This window comes from Phalangium opilio, unplaced genomic scaffold (genome assembly GCF_054372755.1).
Source record: "Phalangium opilio isolate 3A_F unplaced genomic scaffold, DU_Popi_V2 ptg000041l_1, whole genome shotgun sequence".
NCBI classification, from domain to species: Eukaryota; Metazoa; Arthropoda; class Arachnida; order Opiliones; family Phalangiidae; genus Phalangium; species Phalangium opilio.
Genome location: NW_028324165.1, coordinates 5,670,079 through 5,693,190, shown reverse-complemented (window position 1 = coordinate 5,693,190; position 23,112 = coordinate 5,670,079). Strand labels below are relative to the sequence as shown.

Here is a 23,112-nt window from a genome sequence, read left to right as displayed (position 1 = left end):
ATTTCTCTGACTATTTTCACAATTTTAAAATTTCCTGAATATTTTTACAGTATTAAAAATTCACTGACGATTTTGACTATGCATTTTCCCTAATATTGTAGTACTTCACACTCATTTTCCCCTGATATTTGAGTATTTCACACCATTTTTCCTGATATTTTGGTATACCACACCCATTTTCCGTGATATTTGACTATTTTATACCCATTTTCCCTGATAGAGCATTTCACAACCATTTACTCTAATATTTGAGCATTTCACAACCATTTACTCTAATATTTGAGTATTTCACAAATATTTATCCTGATATTTGAGCATTTAACACACATTTTCCCTGATATTATTGTATTTCACACCCATTTTCCCTGATATTTGAGTATTTCACACTGATATTTTCCCTCGTATTTTAAACCCATTTTCAAAATAACTGACTTTACAAGACCCAGGTTATCCAAGTACTGCGGCAACCCCGCGGTAATATACTTGGCACTGGATCCGAATTTGGAAAATTACGTTTGCATTGATTTACCGCACCAAATACTGTATCGTGCTTGACATTGCGGAGAAATTAGATTAGGGTTTGTTTACCACTTAATAACGGAATATTTCCTAATGATCGAACAATAATTAAAACCATTCGAGAAAATAATACTCGATCAGGTAAAATTAAATGAAATTGATTGGCTTCGATGGCCAATCTATTTGGGGAAATTCATTGGCTTCGATTGTCAATCTTTTGAGGACAAATAGTTCATATACTACACAGAGATCTTTGAAGGTTTATGTGTTCCAATATTGGATCTCGAGTAATCACATAAGTTATCTTTAGTTTACCAGTGAAAGGTACTATCCATGACAAATAATTACCATTGTTAAAAATTATTATTTCAGCATATAGGGAGTGAGCAAAGGGGTGAAAATCTTCCCTACTTTATGCCAGACACCCGCTTAGCCAATCAGGGCCATTCCCCCACTTGTCGGCTTCCAATCTGTCAAGTTCACGGCCATTTTGATAGAAAAGGGAGGAGAAATTCTAAGCCACGCCTCTTTGGCCTCTCCCTATTCGGGTATAGAGACTAGCCTAACATTTTATAATTTAAAATAAAACCTTGTCCCTTCACTTTAAATCTTACTTTAACCTTGAAGTCAACGTGTTAAAACTATCGAAAGCGGAGGTGTGTTAACGTACTATTTTTAAACCTTTCTTTTCGGAAAAGTTTTACAAGGCTTAATCCATATTGCATCATCGGCGTTATTTCGTTCTTCTTTACGTATAAACAAGTCAGTAAAAGTCACCATCCTTATACAAACGTTGCAGCTTGTCAAATGGTTGTCCTTTTATCAGACGCGGGACAGACACGGCTCGTTAATCTATCTCGTACAACCCACCCTCGAAAAATTGCGCCAAAACGCTAGACTATAATCCCTAGCGGATGAATGAGAATTTATCTTTTCTCTAATCCAAATTTTGTTAATCCCTTGTTATTAATGTGAAAAACTTTATCGTTGTATTTACAGGTGCGTTTTTGATCCCGTTTGTCATAAGTATTTTCTTTTGCGGAATACCACTTTTTGTGCTAGAAGTTGCTTTGGGACAGTATCTAAGTACAGGTGGTATTGGAATATGGAATTTGGTACCGATACTCAAAGGTAATTTAATTTAAGTTATTCTTAATAAGCGATAACAAACCATCATTTTTCCAAAGGAATAAAAGAATTGAAACTAGACCCCGTCATCTATTGTTGATGACACGTGATATACTAGATTCAAAAAGCCATGAATTGATTTTTAGCAAGGTTTCTTGAATTTAAGTTTGTTCTGTCACGTATGTTTCGTTAAACCAGGGATAGATTTAATTTTAGAAGTAGGAATGGAGAACGGTTAGTATTTACTTCAGTCCGACTCATAGCCCAGTTTAGAGCCCCCTCCTTCCGTCACGTAACGAAAAGTTTAAATTATCTTATTGGCTGACTTAAACTACGTTTTGATGACGTTGCTGATGGGGACGGCAAAAATACGCAATTCCTTTTTACCTCTGTCGCTATGACCCGCCTCTTCTTTCATACCCCCCGTCCCGTTCCGGGGAAGAGGGTCCTGGACTTTGACGTGCGCCCACATTACTCAGTTCTCCATTCTTACTTCTAATATTAAATCTATCCCTGTTTTACCTAATAAAGGAATCTTTGATTTAAATTCCCGGGAAAGACATGGGTTTGTTGCGTTTAGGCGTGCATATTTTCTTGGACTACAATATTGTATTAATCTTTTTGTTTCTGTTTCAGGAATTGGCTACGCGTCTATGACCATGATTGGTTTATGCAATATCTATTACATAATTCTGATTTGTTGGACCTTATTCTATTTTTTCTCATCATTTCAAAAGAACTTACCATGGGCGGAATGTGGTAATTGGTGGAATACCGAAAATTGTCACAGCCCTTATGAAAATGTCACCTATAATAACTCAGTTTCTCCGGTCAAAGAATTTTGGGAGTAGGTTTACACTGTAACATAACCCTATAATACTCTCATTAAGTGTGGGTCTAAAGGATATTTGCTATACGACCTAAGTACCCTCTATTTACGTGGTATAGTATTAGTCCTTGCTGATACTATTATCCCCTATTACAAGACCAACAATTATTGAGAGCATTTACAGGGTTTTGATTATAATGTACTAATACCAAAAGTACATTAAAACAAGAAGTATACGCAAGCTGCAGGCGCAATGTAAAATGAGAAACAAACGACCCTTCTCTCAACCCCCTACACAAACAAACCAATCAGAGGAGAGCCTTTTTTAGATCAAGTTTTATAGAAAATAGAACTCTATGGTAGAGATTCAAACATTAATCCTTGGTACTAGAACTAGCATCTGTTACCCTATGATCCTGTAACATACGCATGTTCTGTGTTACGGTTGTGACGTTAATCATACCGTACGCAGAAAAGGGGTCAACAATATTCTGAGGTTGAGGGGGGTTTCTCATATTGCACGGCACGAGAAAGCTTCAATGAAGTATATTTTTGGCTTTTATCTATGAACTTTTGCTAATTCTTTTGAAATGAACCTTCTTACTCAGGCGTCGAGTTTTGGACGTTTCAACCGGTTTAGAAGTTAGTGGCGTAATTAGGTGGGAGTTGTGCTTGTATCTTATGCTAGCCTGGTTTTTGGTCTACATGGTTATTTGGCGAGGAATTCATCAAAGTGGGAAAGTAAGTATACCAAATATCAAAATAAATTAATTTTTTGGTAATTTTAATTCAATTTTTTTTCCAGATTATATGGTTCACGGCCATTTTTCCATACATTATTTTGGCAATTTTATTTATTCGAGGGGTAACATTGCCTGGTGCGTCCGAGGGTTTGAAGTTGTTCATTACACCAAAATGGGAGAAATTGGCCGAACCACGTGTGAGTAGTTATCTTTACAAAAATAATAGTTTGTTTCACCATTTTGAACTTCATGCACAGGGTGTTTCTAATAAGTCTGCCATATTTTAAAGGGCGTTTTCTTTGTGTCAAACTGAGTATAAGTTGTCAAAGAACATGTGTTCTTTTTCATTTAGTTACGTAGATATGGGCCACCAAGCATTGTCCCCTGAAACAAGGAACTACAAACACACGAAGAGTAAGACATGTCCGCCATCAACACACCCTTTAATTTACGATAAACCTATCAGAAACACTCTGTATATAGAATCAAAACAAACAGACAGTAGTGGCACCCCAAAACATTAACAAATCTGATAAAGTCAAACCTTGGTAGCTGAAGTTACTTTAAACGCAATTTGACCTTTAACGAATGCTTTAAACCGAACAGCGAAGAACCAGTCAATTTCGTGTTCAGTGTTACATGATGCACCTCACACTGTGGTAAAAAGCTTAGGATTACGAGTAATCTATTAAATGTCCTACCCCTGACATAATTATAATAATTGGAGTACAGGGGGAATATGATTTAATAGCCTCTCGTCATTCGCCTAATAGTTTTCAATCAAAAAAAAAAAATTAAAAATAGTTAAGGTTTGAAAACCATTCACAGTTTAGGATCTAATAATAACCATGTTTAACTTTATAAACATAAATAAATCCTACCAGTTACCAGTTTAATTTTTTATGTGAATGGCCAAATAATTAAAGAGAAAAGTCAATTAGAAAAATAATCTTAGTTCTAGGGCTTTTCAAAGTCTTTAAAGGCCGACGTCCAGCGAAAATAGTTCTAGCGAAGTGAAAACCGAGCATCGAGACCGTATTGATTTTTTGGAATCCTAGCTGGGGTAACAGTTGGAAGGGTTTCAGCGAACTGAAAACAGAGCATCGAGACTAACAATGAAGCGGCCGTGCCGATTTTCGAATCCCCGCTGGGGCAAAAGTTGGAAGGGTTCTCGCTAACTGAAAGCCTTGTAATGTGGTTCTAGCAAACTGATGATGAACAACAGAAATCCTTTTAAATTTTTCCTCCCCAATTTTTTATTTCCGCTGAAGGACATTCTCTGTTGTGCATCTTCAGTTCGCTAGAACCACATTGCATGCTCGGTTTTCTATGGAAGTCGGTCTTTAACTGACCATCCTTCTTCGCTATGGGGGATTATAATAATGTATACATCAACCAAGTAACTTTGGGCTAAGGAAAATTTACCAGCGCTCGCTTTTACTGTAGCTAAGCCTAAATATTCCCCTCTCTAATTCTTTCAGGTGTGGGTTTCGGCTGGTACTCAAGTTCTATTTTCGTACGGAGTTGGGATTGGGGCCAATATAGCTTTAGGAAGTTACAACAAATACCGTCATAATTTTTACAAGTAGTTACAGCGGCTTTAATTTTGATTAAGTATAAACTTTTAACACGAAACAATTTTTCCATTTTCCATAGAGATTCAATCATTGTGTGTTTCATCAGTAGTGGAACAAGTATTTTCGCTGGATTGGTCATTTTTTCCGTGTTAGGATTCATGGCTCACGTTCAGAATAAAGATGTATCAACCGTGGCGCAATCTGGTGAGTAACATTCATGGGGTTTACTTGCATGGGGTTTTTTTTTCTCAATTTAAGTAGTTTTTATACAATCTATAATATTAAGCATACATATCGGTAAGTTTAAAATTTTATAAGCAGACGACACAATATTTATGTGTTATAATTACACCGTGGGATTTTGCGTAGTTGTACAGTACCTATTTGGTTTTTGTCTTAATTAAAATATTATAAGTATATTAGTCGTTATTAAGTCTTTAGTACTATAGTATATCCTCGATTTTGGCTTCATAAGTGCTGTATAGTCTGTAGTTTTTCTATAACTTAGAATTATTTTAACTTCATTTTAACTAACAAACATATTTCACTATAGTTCCGCATAACAAGCTTAGCCATCCGTAGAAGCTAATTTTAATTTTCCTTAGTTTTGATTGTTGCAAGCTGTAAACGTAATTTACAATAATAATTAATATAGAAGAAATATGCCTAAATTAAATAAGACTTTGAGTATACGCCTTTAATTTCGACTAATATAGACTATTGAATTAATGCCATAAGAGAAGAAAACACCACAAGCTAGGCCGCCATCGTAGACTATAGACCTTTGCGACGTACAAAAGTGGGTAAGCAACCCTCAGTATCGGGATATACATAGAATCAGAAGTAGGATAAGGGACTAGAAGTATTGAGCTAACCAAATTCTTCACTTGGCGAAAGTGAATATTCTTGATAAGACACCAACGGTTGGCCCTCTGGTAGCGGTTTCTAAATTTTCTCTCCAAAACGTGAGACGCTCGTGGCGGTAGACGGCCGAACTAGATTCAAGCACCCGCGTCCGTGTTCCGGTTGAGGGGAAGGGGGTAGTAAATATTTTTGGAACTCGACCAATTTTTTCCCTCTAGTGTAGGCTCAATGGAAGCGGCATAAAATCTTCAAATTTGTTCACTAGTGCCAGCATCTATTACCAATGCTAGAGCTCTTTAGTTCTAGTCTCTTATCCTATAGAATGGATACATTGCCGTCTCTGTCAACTCTCATGATACAAAAAGAGTGCAGCGCAGAATTGGAAGACGAAGTTTTATCTCCCTGTCTTTTCCTCTTAGTTATATCGAAATGGTCTATTCCCTAGGTAGGGCAAAGAGTTAGCCAGCCTCCCACGTGTAGTGAACGCGGACTCCGTCTGGTGTTGCCTCTTGGCGCAAAGGAAATAGCCTCCGATGACGGCCCCGCTCCTGTGGTGTTTGCTTTCTTTTTGTGACATGAATGGAATGGTCTATAGATTGGTTAGAGTTCGGAAAGGATTATAAATAAATTGAGAGGGTAATTACGTCATAATAGTGTCGCCTTATGGCGGTAAAGGTCGCAACTGGTAAAATTAATTAGAGACAGAACGACTTCATAATAGTCATTTTATGCAAGATATCGCCCTTTACATTAACTGCGATATTTAAACATGGGGAATTTATAAACGATAGGCTTTTTTAATACTCTCTTCGAATTAATGATAGATTAATATGCTACTACATCTTTAAATTAAAATTAATTTTAATTAAAACCGGTTTCGCCCAATAAATTGAATCAAAAGAGTTTTGAATTCGACAAATAGTTGCTAAAACTACAATAAGTTCTAAATTCTATGAACTAGAACCCGTTCCCATGCGCAGCATCCAGAAGCACATCAAAAAGTCATAATTTGGACATAATTTTTCTATTTAAATGTGTACTCGGAATACATACATCTAATAGGAATCATTGTGTAACCATTTTCTCAACGTATCTAAGCGGATTTTGTGAGAAGACACAAATTATATCTCGCGAATAATTAATTTCGCTGCGCACGCCTGACCTCGTGTTGCTACCAACCAATAAAATCACAGTTAGAAAGACGTTAGAGTTACGAGGCGTGACGAATAGAAGGTTCTCAAGCCCGGCCCACAAAAACCGCATTGAAATTAACATGAGAGAAATGGTGACGCAATGACTCCTATTGCTATTATCTGTATGTATTCCAGACAGCACTTAGTGCTGCTATCTATAAATTCCTGTTGAACCTTTTAAGAATCCGAATAACCTTTATAGTTGCATGAAGATATAATAAAACGTTTTAAAAATATTTTGACTGAAAGGGGTTTAAACAAAATGAGGCCACTTTTTAGGGAAGTACGCATACTGGGGAAAGCAAATTAGCATGTTCAAAGGCATGCTTTATATGTTTATTAATATTTATCGTTAGTAATTAGTCGGAAAATGTGTTAGAAAATAGTATTTATTAGCTTCGGCAATTAGCTTTATTGTTGTTGTACAATTATAAAACTCCGCCCACGACTTTCACAAAAATTCAACCGACAAAAACAAAACCACTTCTTCGGCTAAAGTCCATTCCTGATAGGATTTGGGAGGTGAAAATGTGCCGCGCGGAGGTTAAATTGACCACTCTGCGAAATTGGGACGCTTTAGGTCAGCCTTCCACCGTATCTATTTTTTAATCTTATAATTAAATTAAAAAATATCAAATTAATTAAATTTAAAGTTAAAATTTTTGAAAAAAAAATATATTAGATGAAATAACTTCACGAAAGACTAAATTTGTGTTTTCCTCTTCCGATATTTTTCCTCCATAGGACCCGGCCTGGCCTTTTTGGCTTACCCGGAAGTCGTGACGCAACTTCCGATTTCACCATTGTGGGCGGTGCTATTCTTCCTAATGTTAATTACATTGGGCATTGATAGTCAGGTATAACAAATACATTTTAAAATTCAAATGGAAACCTGCTTGGGTTTTTAATTTAAATTAAACCTATTGGTAAAGTTAAACATTCAAACATTCAAGTATTTTGCTGTTGAACCACGGTTTAACAATTTTTTTTTAATTTGAACAGTTTTGCACTGTTGAAGCATTTATTACTGGTGTTGTGGATGAATTTGCCTCAGTACTTCGTCCTCATCGTAAAAAGTTCACTGCTGTAGTGGTAGCCATCCAGTTTCTGCTGGGAATTCCTATGGTAACACAGGTAAGACATAAATCTATTACTCACAAATGGGTTACATTACAAGACACGGTAATTAACATTATAGTTTAAATGAATGGAATTCTTTTACTGTCCACAAAATGGACATACGATTTATTTTTCACATAACTTCTTAATGTGAAATCCAAAATTTATTGATCGATGAATACCTTACTATCCGTTAAAGCAGTAATACATAAACTTCTACTTGCAATCTTTCACGAAATTCACGACCCATTTTTGGGGTCTTTTTGCTTGAACTAAAGGGGAGGAGATGTAAAAACCTTCACTCCAGGCGTCATTCATAATGCATTTAACTTAGAAAACCACATGATATACTGTCGTAGCTAGTGACCTATGAGCGTTGAACCCAAATGTAAACAATTTATCTATGTTTCGTGTGAACGAGTAGACTTAGGGTCGACGGTTTGTCCTATATATGTGAATAGCCAATGAAATTCTTGGTAGGAGGAGTGAGCGGTTAAACCAAATTATAAGCCCTTCCCTTTACCTTCAATCAGATATTAATATGGGGTCTATGGCCTCTCAAAGACTCCAAGTAGAAGAAATCTATTCCTGGTTAAAGAGATGTACAATCCGTTATGTAGGAGCGTGTCTAGAACTATATTTAAAGTAGTGTTACCATTCGTAATCGTGGAACCCCTAGGCGGACAGATACAACGGAAATGCTAGTAATATTCCCAATGCACTCATAACGCAACGAAATTCACGCATGACCAGTAGAGCTCTGGAAAATAAGATTGATATAGTCCCCACCCTTACATAACGCGTTTAACTGTACATCACTTTAAATGATTGCGGAAAGCAACACCAAGAGGCGTTCCTTTCTATAATTTCCGTTTCTTCATTAAGGGTGGTATTTACTTGTTTCAAATCATGGATTTCTACGCGGCAAGCGGGGTTACATTGCTGACTGTTGTTTTCTTCGAGATTATTGGATTGTGCTACGTTTATGGTAAGATTCTCATTAATTATACGAATTTTATATTTCAAAATTTTTGTTATCAACAGGGGCCCGTAGGATATACGACAACATTAAAGACATGATTGGATTCAAACCAAATTTCTTCTTCTTCTTCTGTTGGGTCTGCGGGGCACCAGTAGTCATTATTGTGAGTTATAATTCATTTCAAAACTGTTTTTATACTATTTTTTTCTGACAATTAATGTCAATGGAATGGTTGGCACTAGAATTTTTCCACTTAATTATAAAGTGCATCGAAATAATGAATATATCAAATTAGAACTGTATCTATGGTATCAAGAATATACACAGTTAATAAGAATCGTTGTGCACCCATATCTCCAACATTCATTTCTATGCGGGTTTTGTAGTTGAGAAATGAAAATGTTTTGTCTGTAGGCCTATATTTGTTCTTTTTGCACATTCACAATTTGTTTCGTAATTTGACCAAACTTCATGCTTGTAGATATCAGTAAAATTAAAAACAGATAAAATGTTGATCAGAAGTGGCTTGGTTGAATTTCTCAAGGTTGGGCCAGCGAACCCCTAATTATTAAGCCTGCTAAGAAATACCCGTAACAATTTAGCTTTATGAACAATCAATAAGTTAGCATCGTTTTATTTAATTACGTAGTTACAGAAGTGAGATGAGACCAGAAGTACTGAGCTAACCAAATTCTTCACTCGGCGAAAGTGAATATTTTTGATAACACAAGAACGGTTGGCCCTCTGGTAGCGGTTTCTGAATTTTCCCTCCAAAACGTGAGACGCTCGCGGTGGTAGACGGCCGAACTAGATTCAAGCACCCGCGTCCGTGTTCGGCCGCTTTAGGTTGAGGGGAAGGGGATAGGAAATGTTTTTGGAACTCGACCAATTTTTTTCTCAGTAGTGTAGGCGCGTGGGAAGCGGCATAAAAACCTCAAATTTGTTCACTAGTGCCAGGATCTACTACCAATGCTAGAGCCCTTCACTTCTAGTCTCATCTCACTTCTGGTAGTTATTATCAGCTACTTCATATGGGTAGACCCAAAGACTGTGTGTTTAGTGTCTACACAGACAGAAACTTGCTTGCGGTCTCCAGAACTTTGAAACACTCTGGCAGCACCAGGTAGCTTATCTAGCCCACAATAGTAATCATGAGGAATTTTAGAAAATTACTAGAGTGCATACATTTTGGCTTCTATTCCTAGACTCCATTAAGTTACATAAATTGCGCATTTCTTTCTTAACATTTTGAAGTATTCATTATTTTATCTCTATATTCAATAACAAAATCTAGTGTGATCATTTCCCTTTTTCTAGAAAATCAGAATTTAATGATACATAACCAAGTTAATTATCTTTTAATGTCTCTTCCAGAGCATATTCTTATTCTCGGTTATCAGGTATGAACCACTGACGTATGCCGATAACTACGTTTACCCATGGTGGGGAGAGTTCATGGGATGGGGCATGAGCATGGCTTCCATCGCGTGGATTCCATGCTACGCCATTTACTATCTATCTGTTACACCTGGTACCCTAATGGAGGTAAATAAAGTTAATCAATTTGGGCGAAGTTTTTGGGCGAAGGTGGGGAAAAAGACAAATAGAAATAAAAATATTTGAAGTAGCAAGGAAAGCGTGGGTGACGTGTGATTCACGATGCCTCTGAGCTAACGAAAAAGAGTATTTAGCGCCCTCCGCGGTATGGTAACGGAAAAGTCGCGGATGGATACTATCGCGAGTACACGGGCAAACCGAATTAGACTTACCTCGTTTGAACAACGAAATTTATCATCACCAAGCACCAACGTTATTGTAACGCTTAGTTATGTCAAAGAGAATATACCAAGAGGAGCGGAAAGTTTAGCCTTTCACAAGGCTTTTGAAAAGCCCGGCCACGGTTTCGGAGTAACTAGATCCTGTTTTTGTTGATTGGCTAAGCAGTGACGCCAATTTTTTTTTAAATTATGTCGGCTGCGGGCTGCTTAATTTTGGTGGTGGCAAAGGGTTGATCTCTGGGTTGACCGTTGACATACATAAGGTAATTTTTAAGCAAACAACACTGTCACGTGAACAACCGGAACTAGTTTCTACAAATTCAAAGCCGGTCCCTATTTAAAAAGTTTCTGCTCCTATTGGTATTTTCTCTTCGGTCTAGTACACTTTGTTTCATTCAAAAAGTTTACGACAAAATTTGAGAACTGTTTGGTATTTAATTATATATTTATATGATACCGTGTTTTTACACAGTATCATATAAATATATAATTACGGTGGTATTTGGTAAATGAATTAAATTTATGGACGGTAAAGTACTGACTCACATCTCTAATACCACACTATACGACTTCGGAACGCTACTCGCTGCGCATGTTACTGCGCACAGTTTTAAAGGGAATTAAGTCTCGTTTTCCATCTTCGCGTGATAAAGATCGATGCACTCCACTTACTACTTAGAAACCAGGGATAGATTTAATTTTAGAAGTAGGAATGGAGAACCGTTAGTATTCACTTCTGTCCGACTCATAGCCTAGTACAGAGCCCCTCCCTCCAACAAGTAACGAAAACTTTAAATTATCTTATTGGCTCACTAAAACTACGTTTTCATGACGTTGCTGCTGTGGACGGCCAAAAACATGTAGTTCCTTTTTACCTCTGTCGCTATGACACGCCTCTTCTTTCATAAACCCCCCCCGGCCCGTGTAAGGGGGTTCGGGACTTTGACTCACGCCCACATTACTCTGTTCTCCATTCCTACTTCTAAAATTAATTCTATCCCTGTAGATACCATACTCTAGAATTTTCTTAAAAAATATTAATTATATTTAAAACAGCGACTATCTCGTGGCTTCACATCAGTGGCGAGTCCAGTTAACTCCGAAGACAGGAGTTTATCTCCGGAAGACTGCAAATCAGTTAATCTGAGTACAATGGATACGTACAACCCCTGAGACTGATAAAATTAATACGTTTTTTTTTAAACTGACAAAGGCTTAGCACCCAAACCATTCATTCGTTGATTAATCTTAAGTTCGAATGAAGATATATTGTTTTTATCTGTGATTCATAGAAATTCATGATCACGTGAATATATAAAATACATTAGGCTTATATTTCAAAAATAAAAGTGATACCTATAAATATATATTTTTAAAATAATAAAAGATCATTGACTTAGTGCCATATTTCGAATATTTGAAATTTAGGATGATAAAATTTTGGATTAAAAACAGAACTTGGAAAAGAGGGATTATTTTAATTGAGGCAACGAATTAAAATTTAAGGAGTTTATCATTACCAATAATATACACACGTTCAATTCTGATCTCAAATGTTAAAATCTAATGCAAATTTTAGTCTTACAACAGTGAAACTTAATATTAATAGTTCCTTAAATCAGACTGATTTTTTCCTGAGTTCACTATAATTATGGAGGTGATACTGGGAAATTTATATCCCCGTCTCCACTGTGTTAGGATGTATTTTAAAATAATAATTATTTATTGTTTAATAACATTTAAATAATAACTATTTATTGTTTAATAACATTTAAATAATATTTATGTATTGCTTAATAACATTTAAATAATATTTATTTATTGTTTAATAACCTTTAAATGATATTTATTTATTGTTTAATAACCTTTAAATAATACTTATTTATTGTTTAATAACCTTTGAATAATATTTATTTATTGTTTAATAACCTTTAAATAATATTTATTTATTGTTTAATAACCTTTAAATAATACTTATTTATTGTTTAATAACATTTAAATAATATTTATTTATATTGAATAACATTTAAATAATAATTATTTATTGTTTAATAATATTTAAATAATATTTATTTATTGTTTAATAATATTTAAATAATAAATATTAATTTTTTGATGTTTACCCATAATAATAAAATTTAAAGCTCCAGTAAATAAATCCTTAGATTAAACTTAAGTATTTTAATTTTAAAATAATAAGTATTTATTATTTTAAGTTTTAACCTTAATATGTAACATTTAAACTCTTAAGAACGTGAACTATTTTTTGTTTCACATTTTTTGTGAATACATTTTTTTAATTAAATAAAAATCGATTGTATATTACATAAAGACCATATAATATACATGACCTATCATTCACAAAAACTATCATTCTAATTATTTCTTAAAAAGTTATTATTACTACTTTATTAAATTTAATATTTACAGTTTGGTTTTTGCAAACTTTTTGCTTTCAAATATATCATTAATTTTTAAATTTGAAATTAATAATTAATTTCTTTGTCCGATTTAATGTAGTAAATATCAAACTAAGCTTCAAGGGCTAGAGACACGACACTATTTCTTCTGAACCTCAAAAATACTTTAAACTATACGATATCTCAAATATAATCTTAAGTCTCTCTAAGTGAATGGTTTTCGTCAAAATTACCCTTTAAAATAACATATTTTTCGTCAAAATTATGATTTAAAATAAACATGTTTTTCGTGAAAAGTTCCATTTAAAATAACATGTTTTTCAAGGAAAATTTTGGAGCAAACCATGAAACATTGACTTTAAAAACGATTTAATCTTTTGACAATAGTAATTGCATACAAACCATAGAACTACAGAAATAAAATTTTTTAGTCCTCTGAATGACGTCAGCTTGAGATCTTAGCTCTATAAACAATCTTCTCCATTGGATCCCATTAAATATGAAATTTGGCGATTAACTTGTCCATATTTACGAGGTTTGATAGCCAATAAAAAGTACGAAGAGTGGCTGTAGTCTGCTCGTTGGGCCTTGACCGGTTTGTCTATGGGCTGTACTGTACAGCCCATAGACAGACTAGAAATAATAATTATCATATAAACTAAAAGTGCTGCCAGTCCCTGTGAGCCATGAAAAGGTTTATTAAGTGTGCTGAGTTTGGTTAGTATCTTTAACAATAGAGTGGTACGAACAGAAAAACCTCCAGAAAAATAATGACGTCACTAGGATAATATGGTTCTAAGTAAGAGACCGACGGAAAATTTATTTAAATTCACACTTTAAAATATAGACTCTAACCCTTTAAGTTTAAAATTAAAAATAAATACTTTAGATTAGCCAATGAGATTAGTCATTAGATAAAAAAAATGTTGTAAATATAAAAATTGTTGAAAGTTGAAGTTTAAATACGAAAAAAGTTAGACGTGTTAAATTTAAAAGAATTAGTGAAAAATTATATTGTGGTTTGTAAATAATGAGTCGAAAACTTCAAAAATTTTGGTGTTTCAGGCCCCTTGGAGAAAAAACAAAAAACCCGCCAAAACAATATACGCATTTTTTTATCAAAATATGCCCCAGATAATATCATACAATTACTCATAATATTATAACATAACCAAGGCTTTTTAAAATTTTATCTATTTGAGTTTATATCTCCGATAAATCTAAAGTTTTTTTTTCTAGAATCCCGTTTATTTACATTCCAAAATCATAGGGATATCGAAAAAACATCATATTATTAAACTATACTTATAACCAACCAAATAAAGAAAAAAACCGAAATTCGTGTAAATATTTGCTCAAATTTTGTTTTTAAAAATCTCTATAAATCATTTTGGAAATGAGGAGTGAAATAGTTTGTTAATTTAAAGAATTTTTAGAATGTTGTAGCGGTTAATTTAGCTACGATTTTGTAAAAAAAAATGTTTAACACCAAGATTGTATTTTTGCTCGTTGAATTAGATTGTATAATGAAATAAAAATTAACTAAAAATATGACCTTTATGAATTTTCGTGTCATTGGTGAAATAGGGGAGTGCTTGTTAATCTATTATAAAACATGTTCCTTGGTTCAGTTTGGCAATAATTTTATTTTATTCGTGTTAGTTTAGGTTAGGTATAGTTTTATTTCGTTTCATTAAATTCTTATCACCTTTAAGAATTTTCGAGTCATTAGTGCAATACAGAACTGCTTGTTATTCTACTATAAAACATGTATTAATATTTTCATTGCTTATAAACCTTCATATCGTTTTAAAGCGTGCTTTGGGGTATTTTGTCGAAAACACATTTTGGGGGAATTTGTCCTGTGGCTGGGGGTATTTTGTCCTCTACACCTATTCAGGGGATATTGTCCTCTACACCTATTCAGGGGATATTGTCCTCTACACCTATTCAGGGGATATTGTCCTCTACACCTATTCAGGGGATATTGTCCTCTACACCTATTCAGGGGATATTGTCCTCTACACCTATTCAGGGGATATTGTCCTCTACATCTATTCAGGGGATATTGTCCTCTACATCAATTCAGGGGATATTGTCCTCTACACCTATTCAGGGGAAATTGTCCTCTACACCTATTCAGGGGATATTGTCCTCTACACCTATTCAGGGGATATTGTCCTCTACATCTATTCAGGGGATATTGTCCTCTTCATCAATTCAGGGGATATTGTCCTCTACATCAATTCAGGGGATATTGTCCTCTACATCAATTCAGGGGATATTGTCCTCTACATCTATTCAGGGGATATTTCCTCTACATCTATTCAGGGGATATTGTCCTGTACATCTATTCAGGGAATATTGTCCTCTACATCTATTCAGGGGATATTGTCCTCTACGTCTATTCAGGGGATATTTTGTCCTCTACGTCTATTCAGGGGATATTTTGTCCTCTACGTCTATTCAGGGGATATTTTGTCCTCTACATCTATTCAGGGGATATTGTCCTCTACATCTATTCAGGGGATATTGTCCTCTACATCAATTCAGGGGATATTGTCCTCTACATCAATTCAGGGGATATTGTCCTCTACATCTATTCAGGGGATATTTCCTCTACATCTATTCAGGGGATATTGTCCTGTACATCTATTCAGGGAATATTGTCCTCTACATCTATTCAGGGGATATTGTCCTCTACATCTATTCAGGGGATTTTGTCTCTTATGCAAGGAAAATATGTAATTTTTGACTCTAATGGGGGGATTATGTACTACATTCTATTTTTTAACACATTTTCGTTTTGAAAACTAGCCGGTTTTTGAAAAGGCAGCTGGCAACATTTTACAACTACGAATACGGCACAAAACGAACGGACACAGCATCAGGTAACCGAGCATCACAACCAGACACGTGAGACGACGTTTAGTACAATACCTCTACTTAATAAGCATACGAGTTTTGTCAGGATCATGCTTGTAATAGTCGTACAGTCCAACAAGTCGTTATTCATTGTCGAGAACCTTCTACCCTCACATAAAAAAACGTAATGCGCCGCGATGTTTCTGTTTAAAATCCATTTTCTTTTACAATAATTGTGGTTAGAGATAGTGGCATATCATATGTGGTTGTAACACAGCATTTTAAGGATGCCGAAGGATTATTTCACCACGGCGCAGAGGAAAGGGTAAAACTACAAGATTTTTCTATTAATTTTTATACTTGAATTATCAATATCATTGCACATATTAAGATCTTCATCAATGTAGATTAGATGGACTCAATGAATAGACAACTTCGATGTAAGTAAGAGGGAAAGACACGGGGGTAAAACTTTGTCCTCCATCCCGAGTTTTAGCGCCGGCGCTGTAGGTTTGGGGGCAATAAGGCATCAACCCAGTAACCCACATCAGTCTGGGAAATAGCACACTTACTCTGGTCCAAAACCAGTTTATTAATTGCTTGGACTAGTTTTTTATTTCAAGAAGTGGGGGTTACTGGTCCTCGGGACAAGTTTATTAATTACAAATCTATAAGAGAACAAAGGCTGGGACCACTCCGGAGACCAGTTTATTATTTCGGACGGTGGGGGTCACTGGTCCCAAGGACTAGTTTAAAAAATATCCTTATTTCCCAGACTGACCCATATGTATGTCTCTATAGAGTTATTTCAGTGGGGGAAAGGGGTAAGGAATTTGTCGTCTGCTTATTAAAAAACTAAGGAGCATAGACAAGAAAATGTATTCAGCCACCATGGTGTAATATTTCTGATCGTCGGTCGCCATTTTGTGTTAGAGAGGATCAACAGGGGAGTTGATCTGCTTAGTGAGCACATGCAGATAGGGGCTAGGAAAGACCAAAATCAATGTCAGCCCCCTTTCAAAACGGTACCTAGCACTGCTCAGTGCTCAATCTCCAGATCAAAAACACCCACAGCGCAGATGGAAGGCAGAGTTTCAGCCTCGTGCCTTTCTCTCTTATAACAAAGAGAATATACCAAGAGGAGCAGAAACTTTGTAAATAGGGATAGGCTCTGAATTTGGAGAAACTAGTTCTGGTTGTTCACGTGACCGTGTTGTCTGCTTAGAAATTACCTTTTGCACGTTAACGGCCAACCCAGAGATCAGCCCTTTACCACCACCAAAATTAAGCAGCCGACATATTATAACCAATTAAAAGGCGTCGCTGCTTAGCCAATCAACAAAAACCGGATCTAGTTACTCCAAAACCGTATTCAAAAGCCTTGTGAAAGGCTAAACTTTTTGCTCATCTTGGTATATTCTCTTTGCTTATATTCATCGAAATGGTGTATAAAAATGTTTCCTTGTTTGTAATATCCTCAACCTAAATCTTTTCTTTATGTCACGATGAGAGTATCCTAATGATCTTTCATTGAACATTGAATACTAGAACCATTTGTAAGGCCGAGCTAAGAAATTATTTTTCTGTACCATGGCCAACTTAGATTACCGGTGGTAGAAGGCCTGCCAGCTTTACCCTAGCCCCATGTTAAAAAACGACTAGCAAAATCGGCCCTAGTTCCGACTTTCGCCGTTAGGTGCGCTACCAACCCAGTTTTCCTCATAATGCTTTTTCTATGGAAAAAAAATTCGGAAGTGGACTCGGTTTAAGAGCATTTTTAATATATTTACCGATTTTTTTCGTGGCCGAATTTTAAATGAGAAGTCAAGTAAGTTTAATTTATATTTTGAGACCAATTTCATAATATTCTGTCCGTTATTTGACGAGTAATCAACATTCAAAGTTGGGGTTGTTTTTAAGGCGGAGAAATTAAATTTCTCGGAAAACCTAAGCCTTCGTCCAACTGCGACATTAAATTTTAATGTAAACTTCCTTCAAGACCGAGGCTTGACTCTAAACGGCGCGTTTCTCCGCCTTAAAAACAACCCCAACTTTGAATGTTGATTACTCGTCAAATAACGGACGGAATATTATGAAATTGGTCTCAAAATATAAATTAAAACTTACTTGACTTCTCATTTAAAATTCGGCCACGAAAAAAATCGGTAAATATATTAAAAATGCTCTTAAACCGAGTCCACTTCCGAATTTTTTTCCCATAGAAAAAGCATTATGAGGAAAACTGGGTTGGTAGCGCACCTAACGGCGAATGTCGGAACTAGGACCGATTTTGCTCGTCGTTTTTTAACATGGGGCTCGGGTAAAGCTGGCAGGTCTTCTACCACCGGTAATCTAAGTTGGCCATGACTCGGGCAACGGTTTTCATACGCAACTTTGCCGCCAGGCTCATTTACCCGCCAAATTTTGTTAATCAGTAAAATAGGAACCACGTTTATTCGAAATAATATTGAATATAACTTAAATATTATTACTTACTTGTAAAATATGGGCTTAAATCATGATCGGAGAATTTAACTCGCGCACCTTCGTTCCTTAAACGACATGTAAAACTTCGCTAATGCCCATTTTGGCCACCAGCCGTGCGAATAGTCGGACAAGGAATAAACACATTATACTAGGAATAAATAGCTTTCTCCGTTTCCACGCCGATTTAAACGAAGGCGGAGCTATTGTTGGCGTGTAAAGTAATTATTATTGACGAAAATCAATAGAAATAAGTATTTTTGACAACTTGAAAATGATTTTGTTTTATTTCTGAACAAAATTAGGAATAAAAAAATGGCTTAAAAATAAAAAGACAATACAAAAAAATGTGAAATTCAAATATCTGGCAAAGAAAGAGCGGCACTGGCTAGCCTATCAGCTAACTCATTGCCTAAAATCCCACAATGGGAATTGACATGAACCCATTGTATATTCAATCCCTGTATAACAACCTCTAGAATTTCGTAAGCGTCGCGTTCAGCTACCTCCTTTTGGTTACTATTCCTCCAACCAATGTTTTTCCACATTTTAATATTTCTTTCAACGCCTGAAGGAAATTCAATGTTAAAATAAAATAAAAGAAATTTTATTTTCGGGAAAAAAATAAAAACCAAGTAATTAAAACATTAAAATGATTAAAATGATTAAAATAATTAAAATATATAAATAAATAAATAAATTGGTTTAAGATTATTTACTTTGAATAACAGTTAAACTATCCGTGTGTAAAACTATTCGCTTGTTCATTATTTCGGGAAATGTTTTCACCTGCTCTAAGGCTCTAACAACCGCCTGTATTTAATAAATAAATTAATTAAAAAACCAAAATAATTGGATAAAAAAGAAAACCCAGAGAAAACTTTAAACTAATGAAGATAATTAATTAATTAATTAGGGTTTAACAATGCTATACTAACGATAATTTCAGCTCTCATACTAGTTTGTCGCCCTGGTATTCTTTCACTTAAATTTCTGAAAAAAATAAATAAATAAATAAATAAAAAATGTGTAATTTAATTCAATTGCTAATTAAGAAGCATTTAACATAAGTTAACATAACCTACAACAAATGATTTTCTTCAAAATAAACACCAATACCAGCCTTATTGTCTTTACACGCGCCGTCAGTGTAAATATAAATAGTATCCATTTCTAAAACTTTAATTTTTAATGTTGAATGAAAATTAAACTTTATTTATTTAATTTTAAAAATTAATCATTGGATGTATTAATTTTTTCACCTTCTCCAGAATTAGTTTCGAATTTTTTTCTCGTCAAACTATCATATAATTGAGCCTCTTAAGAATCAAATTAGCAATTAAAAAATTAAATAACTGATGTCCTAGCTAATATCAGGAATTGATAAATATAAAAAATTATACTTACTCCTCTTCCTTTCACGACTGCTCGCAGATTCTCTATTTACATTCAATGTGGAATGTTGGGGAACATCATTTACATTCAATGTGGAATGTTGAGGAACATAGGTCGAATTCACTGTGTTATGTTGAGGAACATAGCTCGAGTGTACAGTGTAATGTTGAGGAACATAGCTCGAATTTACAGTGTAATGTTGAGGAACATAGCTCGAATTTACAGTGTAATGTTGAGGAACATAGGTCCAATTCAGTGTGTTATGTTGAGGAACATAGCTCGAATTCACTGTGTTATGTTGAGGAACATAGCTCGAATTCGCTGTGTTATGTTGAGGAACATAGCTGGAATTCGCTGTGTTATGTTGAGGAACATAGCTGAAATTCAATGTGTTATGTTGAGGAACACAGCTCGAGTTTACAGTGGAACTTTGAGGAACATGTGTTGAGTTCACAGTGGAACTTTGAGGAACATGTGTTGAGTTCACAGTGGAACTTTGAGGAACATGTGTTGAGTTCACAGTGGAACTTTGAAGAAGAAACTTTCAAAATTGTCGGATATCATACCTGATTGATCGCATTCGCTGGTGAACTCTTACTATTAAGGGACCACGGTGTTTGGCAAACGTTAGAAACATCTGTTATAGTAGTATCGACACGATTCAAATTCTCACGGCCTAATCGCCTGACACTTAATATTATTTATAATCCGTGCGAGAATTGAAAATCATCCAAATTTATATAGACAAACCAAGGCTTAGCTTAGGCGGGCAAAAAAAGGCCGCTAAACTCGGGCATGGCCAACTTAGATTACCTGTAATCTGATAAGTTGGCCATGTCTGTACAAATGATCAGTGCTACTTTCATATAGCAGTTAGTTTGGCATCTCTTCCCATTAAAGGCTAGTTCCATTAGTATTAGACAAATTAAACCCTGATTAAATTGTACGAAAGTGATTTGAAATGCAGGATAAGTTCGAGTATCTTAGAAAATCAAATATCAAAATTATTGTGTTTTTGCGTACCATAATGGTACATAGTAGAAATTATGGTACACTGTGAATTTCGAGGTGAAATTATGGTACTGTACCATAATTATGGTACATCTGGCAACGCTGCTCTGAACCGTTAATGTCTCTGCATTACAGAAACGAAAACCAAGCGTTTACTATTTGGTTCACTAGGCCTATTGACAAATGATAGTTCATTTGACCAATATAGTGGCGTTCTTCTTGAAATCACTTTAGAAAGGATTATGCTATAAACAGATGTAGTATAGCTTAAGTAATATATAAACATCGATTTCAAATAATAATATTAAAAAATATTCTTGGGATATCAAAATGAAACAGAGCTTTATAGCTACAAAACCACTAAAGGCATCGAAATTACGAAAAATATTTCCATATATTAATTATACATTATGAGAAAACCAAATTTTAAGGTTTTGTAGGATTTCTTTCCACAAAACAAAGCGAACTGCTAACGCGATGTACTAACGGACGGACATACACAGACTAAAACATAGACTGCTTTTTAACTCTTTCCGTATTAATTTTGAATTGAGAAACAAGATTATCTTAAATATTAAAATAAATATAATTAATATTTAATATTTTCTTCGTTAGTTATTCGCCTTATTGAACGTTACATCGTTTTAAAAAAGAACAATTAAACATTCTTGAGAGACTTGACTAATATTGGCGTTTGAAATGAAGCATACGACGGTTGCTTCCCCTTACTCAAATAGGTAGTATATAAGGGTTTCGAATCGCAGATATGGATAAGAACAGCGCAATTGCGTGAACCTTTGGTGGAAGCCCCACCTTAGGGAGGCCGGACGTTTCTCGTAACCCTGGCCGATCGCCGCGTATGTCTTAACATTAAGGATGATGATGGAGTAGAAGCCAGGTGTACAGACTGGCGTCCATGTGGGATGGACAAAAACTAAGACCAGAAGATAGTGGTGTAGAAGCCAGGTGTACAGACTGGTGTCCATGTGGGATGGACAATAAGAACAGCGCAATTGCGTGAACCTTTGGTGGAAGCCCCACCATTAGGAGGCCGGACGTTTCTCGTAACCCTGGCCGATCGCCGCGTATGTCTTAACCTTAAGGATGATGATGGAGTTGAAGCCAGTGTGTACAGACTGGTGTCCATGTGGGATGGACAAAAACAAAGACCAGAAGATGGTGGTGTTAGAAGCCAGTAAGTACAGACTGGTGTCCATGTGGGATGGACAAAGACCATAAGAGGGTGGTGATTAGAAGCCAGTGTGTACAGACTGGTGTCCATGTGGGATGGACAAAGACCAGAGGCTGGTGGTGTTAGACAGGCAATGGATTAATAGCCTGCAAGTGTAATACAATTTCCGAAATTTCCGGAAATTGAGAACACGTTTGCTCCGATTTTCAAACTGCGAACGCGGTCCCCTGGGGTGTAAGTCAATAACAACAGACAGACAGACAGACAGACAGACAGACACACACACAGACACGTCGAAATTAGAACCTCTCCGTGACATACGTCACTCGGAGAGGTAAAAACGGGTACGGCCAAGGTCTTTTATATTTTTTTGTCAATAGGTTTATGAAGAATCACAAAAGACCGCATGGTCTTGAGTGTTCCCAAATTCACAGCCCCTGTCTCTTCCCCCGATGCTACGCTAGAGAGGGCTCGGTTTATACAGCGGAAGGCGGGCGTTTTCCTGTCCCTTTAGAGATCCAGCTTTCATGGTACAACTTTTCCCCCTCACTGATAATTTTTTTACTTTTGCACGCCAGATGGCGTTCAAAAGTTATATTTTTATAAACGGAAGACTTAAAGCCCGTCGAGCACGCTCGGGTGTCAATTGAAATATACGGGCCCACGAGAGGGAAACGATGAAAAATTCCCCAGTGGAATACCGGCGGTGGTTTGCTGACGTCATGGTGTAACCAAGAATCTGATACGCATGCGCGAGCTTTATAAAAAAATACCCCTAGAATATGAACTTGATTAACTACGCTCGTGGTATGGTGGTTAGAGCCGTTGCCTTTTGCGCGGCAGAACCATGGGTCGCAGTTCGAATCCACACGAGGAAATATTTTTTTTTTTTTAAGTTTTATTTTAATTAAGGATATTTTGAGACGAAATTCATCTTAAAATAACGAGGAAAAAGTTTTAAAGTTTTAACAAAAGTAAATTTATTATTAATACAGGCCTAAGCGCGCTATCTC

General features: G+C 35.6%; 2 protein-coding genes and 1 long non-coding RNA gene across 6 annotated transcripts; 1 reads left to right on the top strand and 2 right to left on the bottom strand.

Annotated features, from left to right (window-relative positions):
- The first annotated feature begins 1,104 nt into the window (after positions 1-1,104).
- Positions 1,105-12,527, top strand: LOC149679553 (sodium- and chloride-dependent GABA transporter 1-like). The gene is made up of 12 exons (XM_089835333.1): positions 1,105-1,650; positions 2,284-2,494; positions 3,085-3,217; positions 3,282-3,416; positions 4,701-4,804; positions 4,876-5,000; positions 7,598-7,710; positions 7,856-7,987; positions 8,858-8,960; positions 9,017-9,117; positions 10,329-10,499; positions 11,789-12,527. The coding sequence occupies exons 2-12, from the start codon at positions 2,301-2,303 to the stop codon at positions 11,903-11,905; spliced, it is 1,428 nt and encodes a 475-aa protein (XP_089691459.1). The 5' UTR covers positions 1,105-1,650; positions 2,284-2,300; the 3' UTR covers positions 11,906-12,527.
- Positions 7,539-8,657, bottom strand: LOC149679554 (uncharacterized). The gene is made up of 3 exons (XR_016365825.1): positions 8,628-8,657; positions 8,496-8,560; positions 7,539-8,417 (listed from the first exon to the last, which is right to left on the bottom strand). It is a non-coding gene; the product is annotated as an uncharacterized LOC149679554 (long non-coding RNA).
- A 6,230-nt stretch (positions 12,528-18,757) lies between the features above and the next one.
- Positions 18,758-20,773, bottom strand: LOC149679552 (uncharacterized). Of its 4 annotated transcripts, none has more exons than XM_089835329.1 (7): positions 20,463-20,773; positions 19,909-20,423; positions 19,764-19,820; positions 19,587-19,680; positions 19,440-19,494; positions 19,221-19,314; positions 18,758-19,069 (listed from the first exon to the last, which is right to left on the bottom strand). In XM_089835329.1, the coding sequence occupies exons 1-7, from the start codon at positions 20,531-20,533 to the stop codon at positions 18,858-18,860; spliced, it is 1,098 nt and encodes a 365-aa protein (XP_089691455.1). In that variant the 5' UTR covers positions 20,534-20,773; the 3' UTR covers positions 18,758-18,857. The 4 variants fall into 4 exon arrangements, with proteins under 4 accessions (XP_089691455.1, XP_089691456.1, XP_089691457.1 ...); XM_089835330.1 differs by having other exon boundaries at positions 19,587-19,674; XM_089835331.1 differs by having other exon boundaries at positions 19,909-20,390.
- Positions 20,774-23,112: the final 2,339 nt, after the last annotated feature.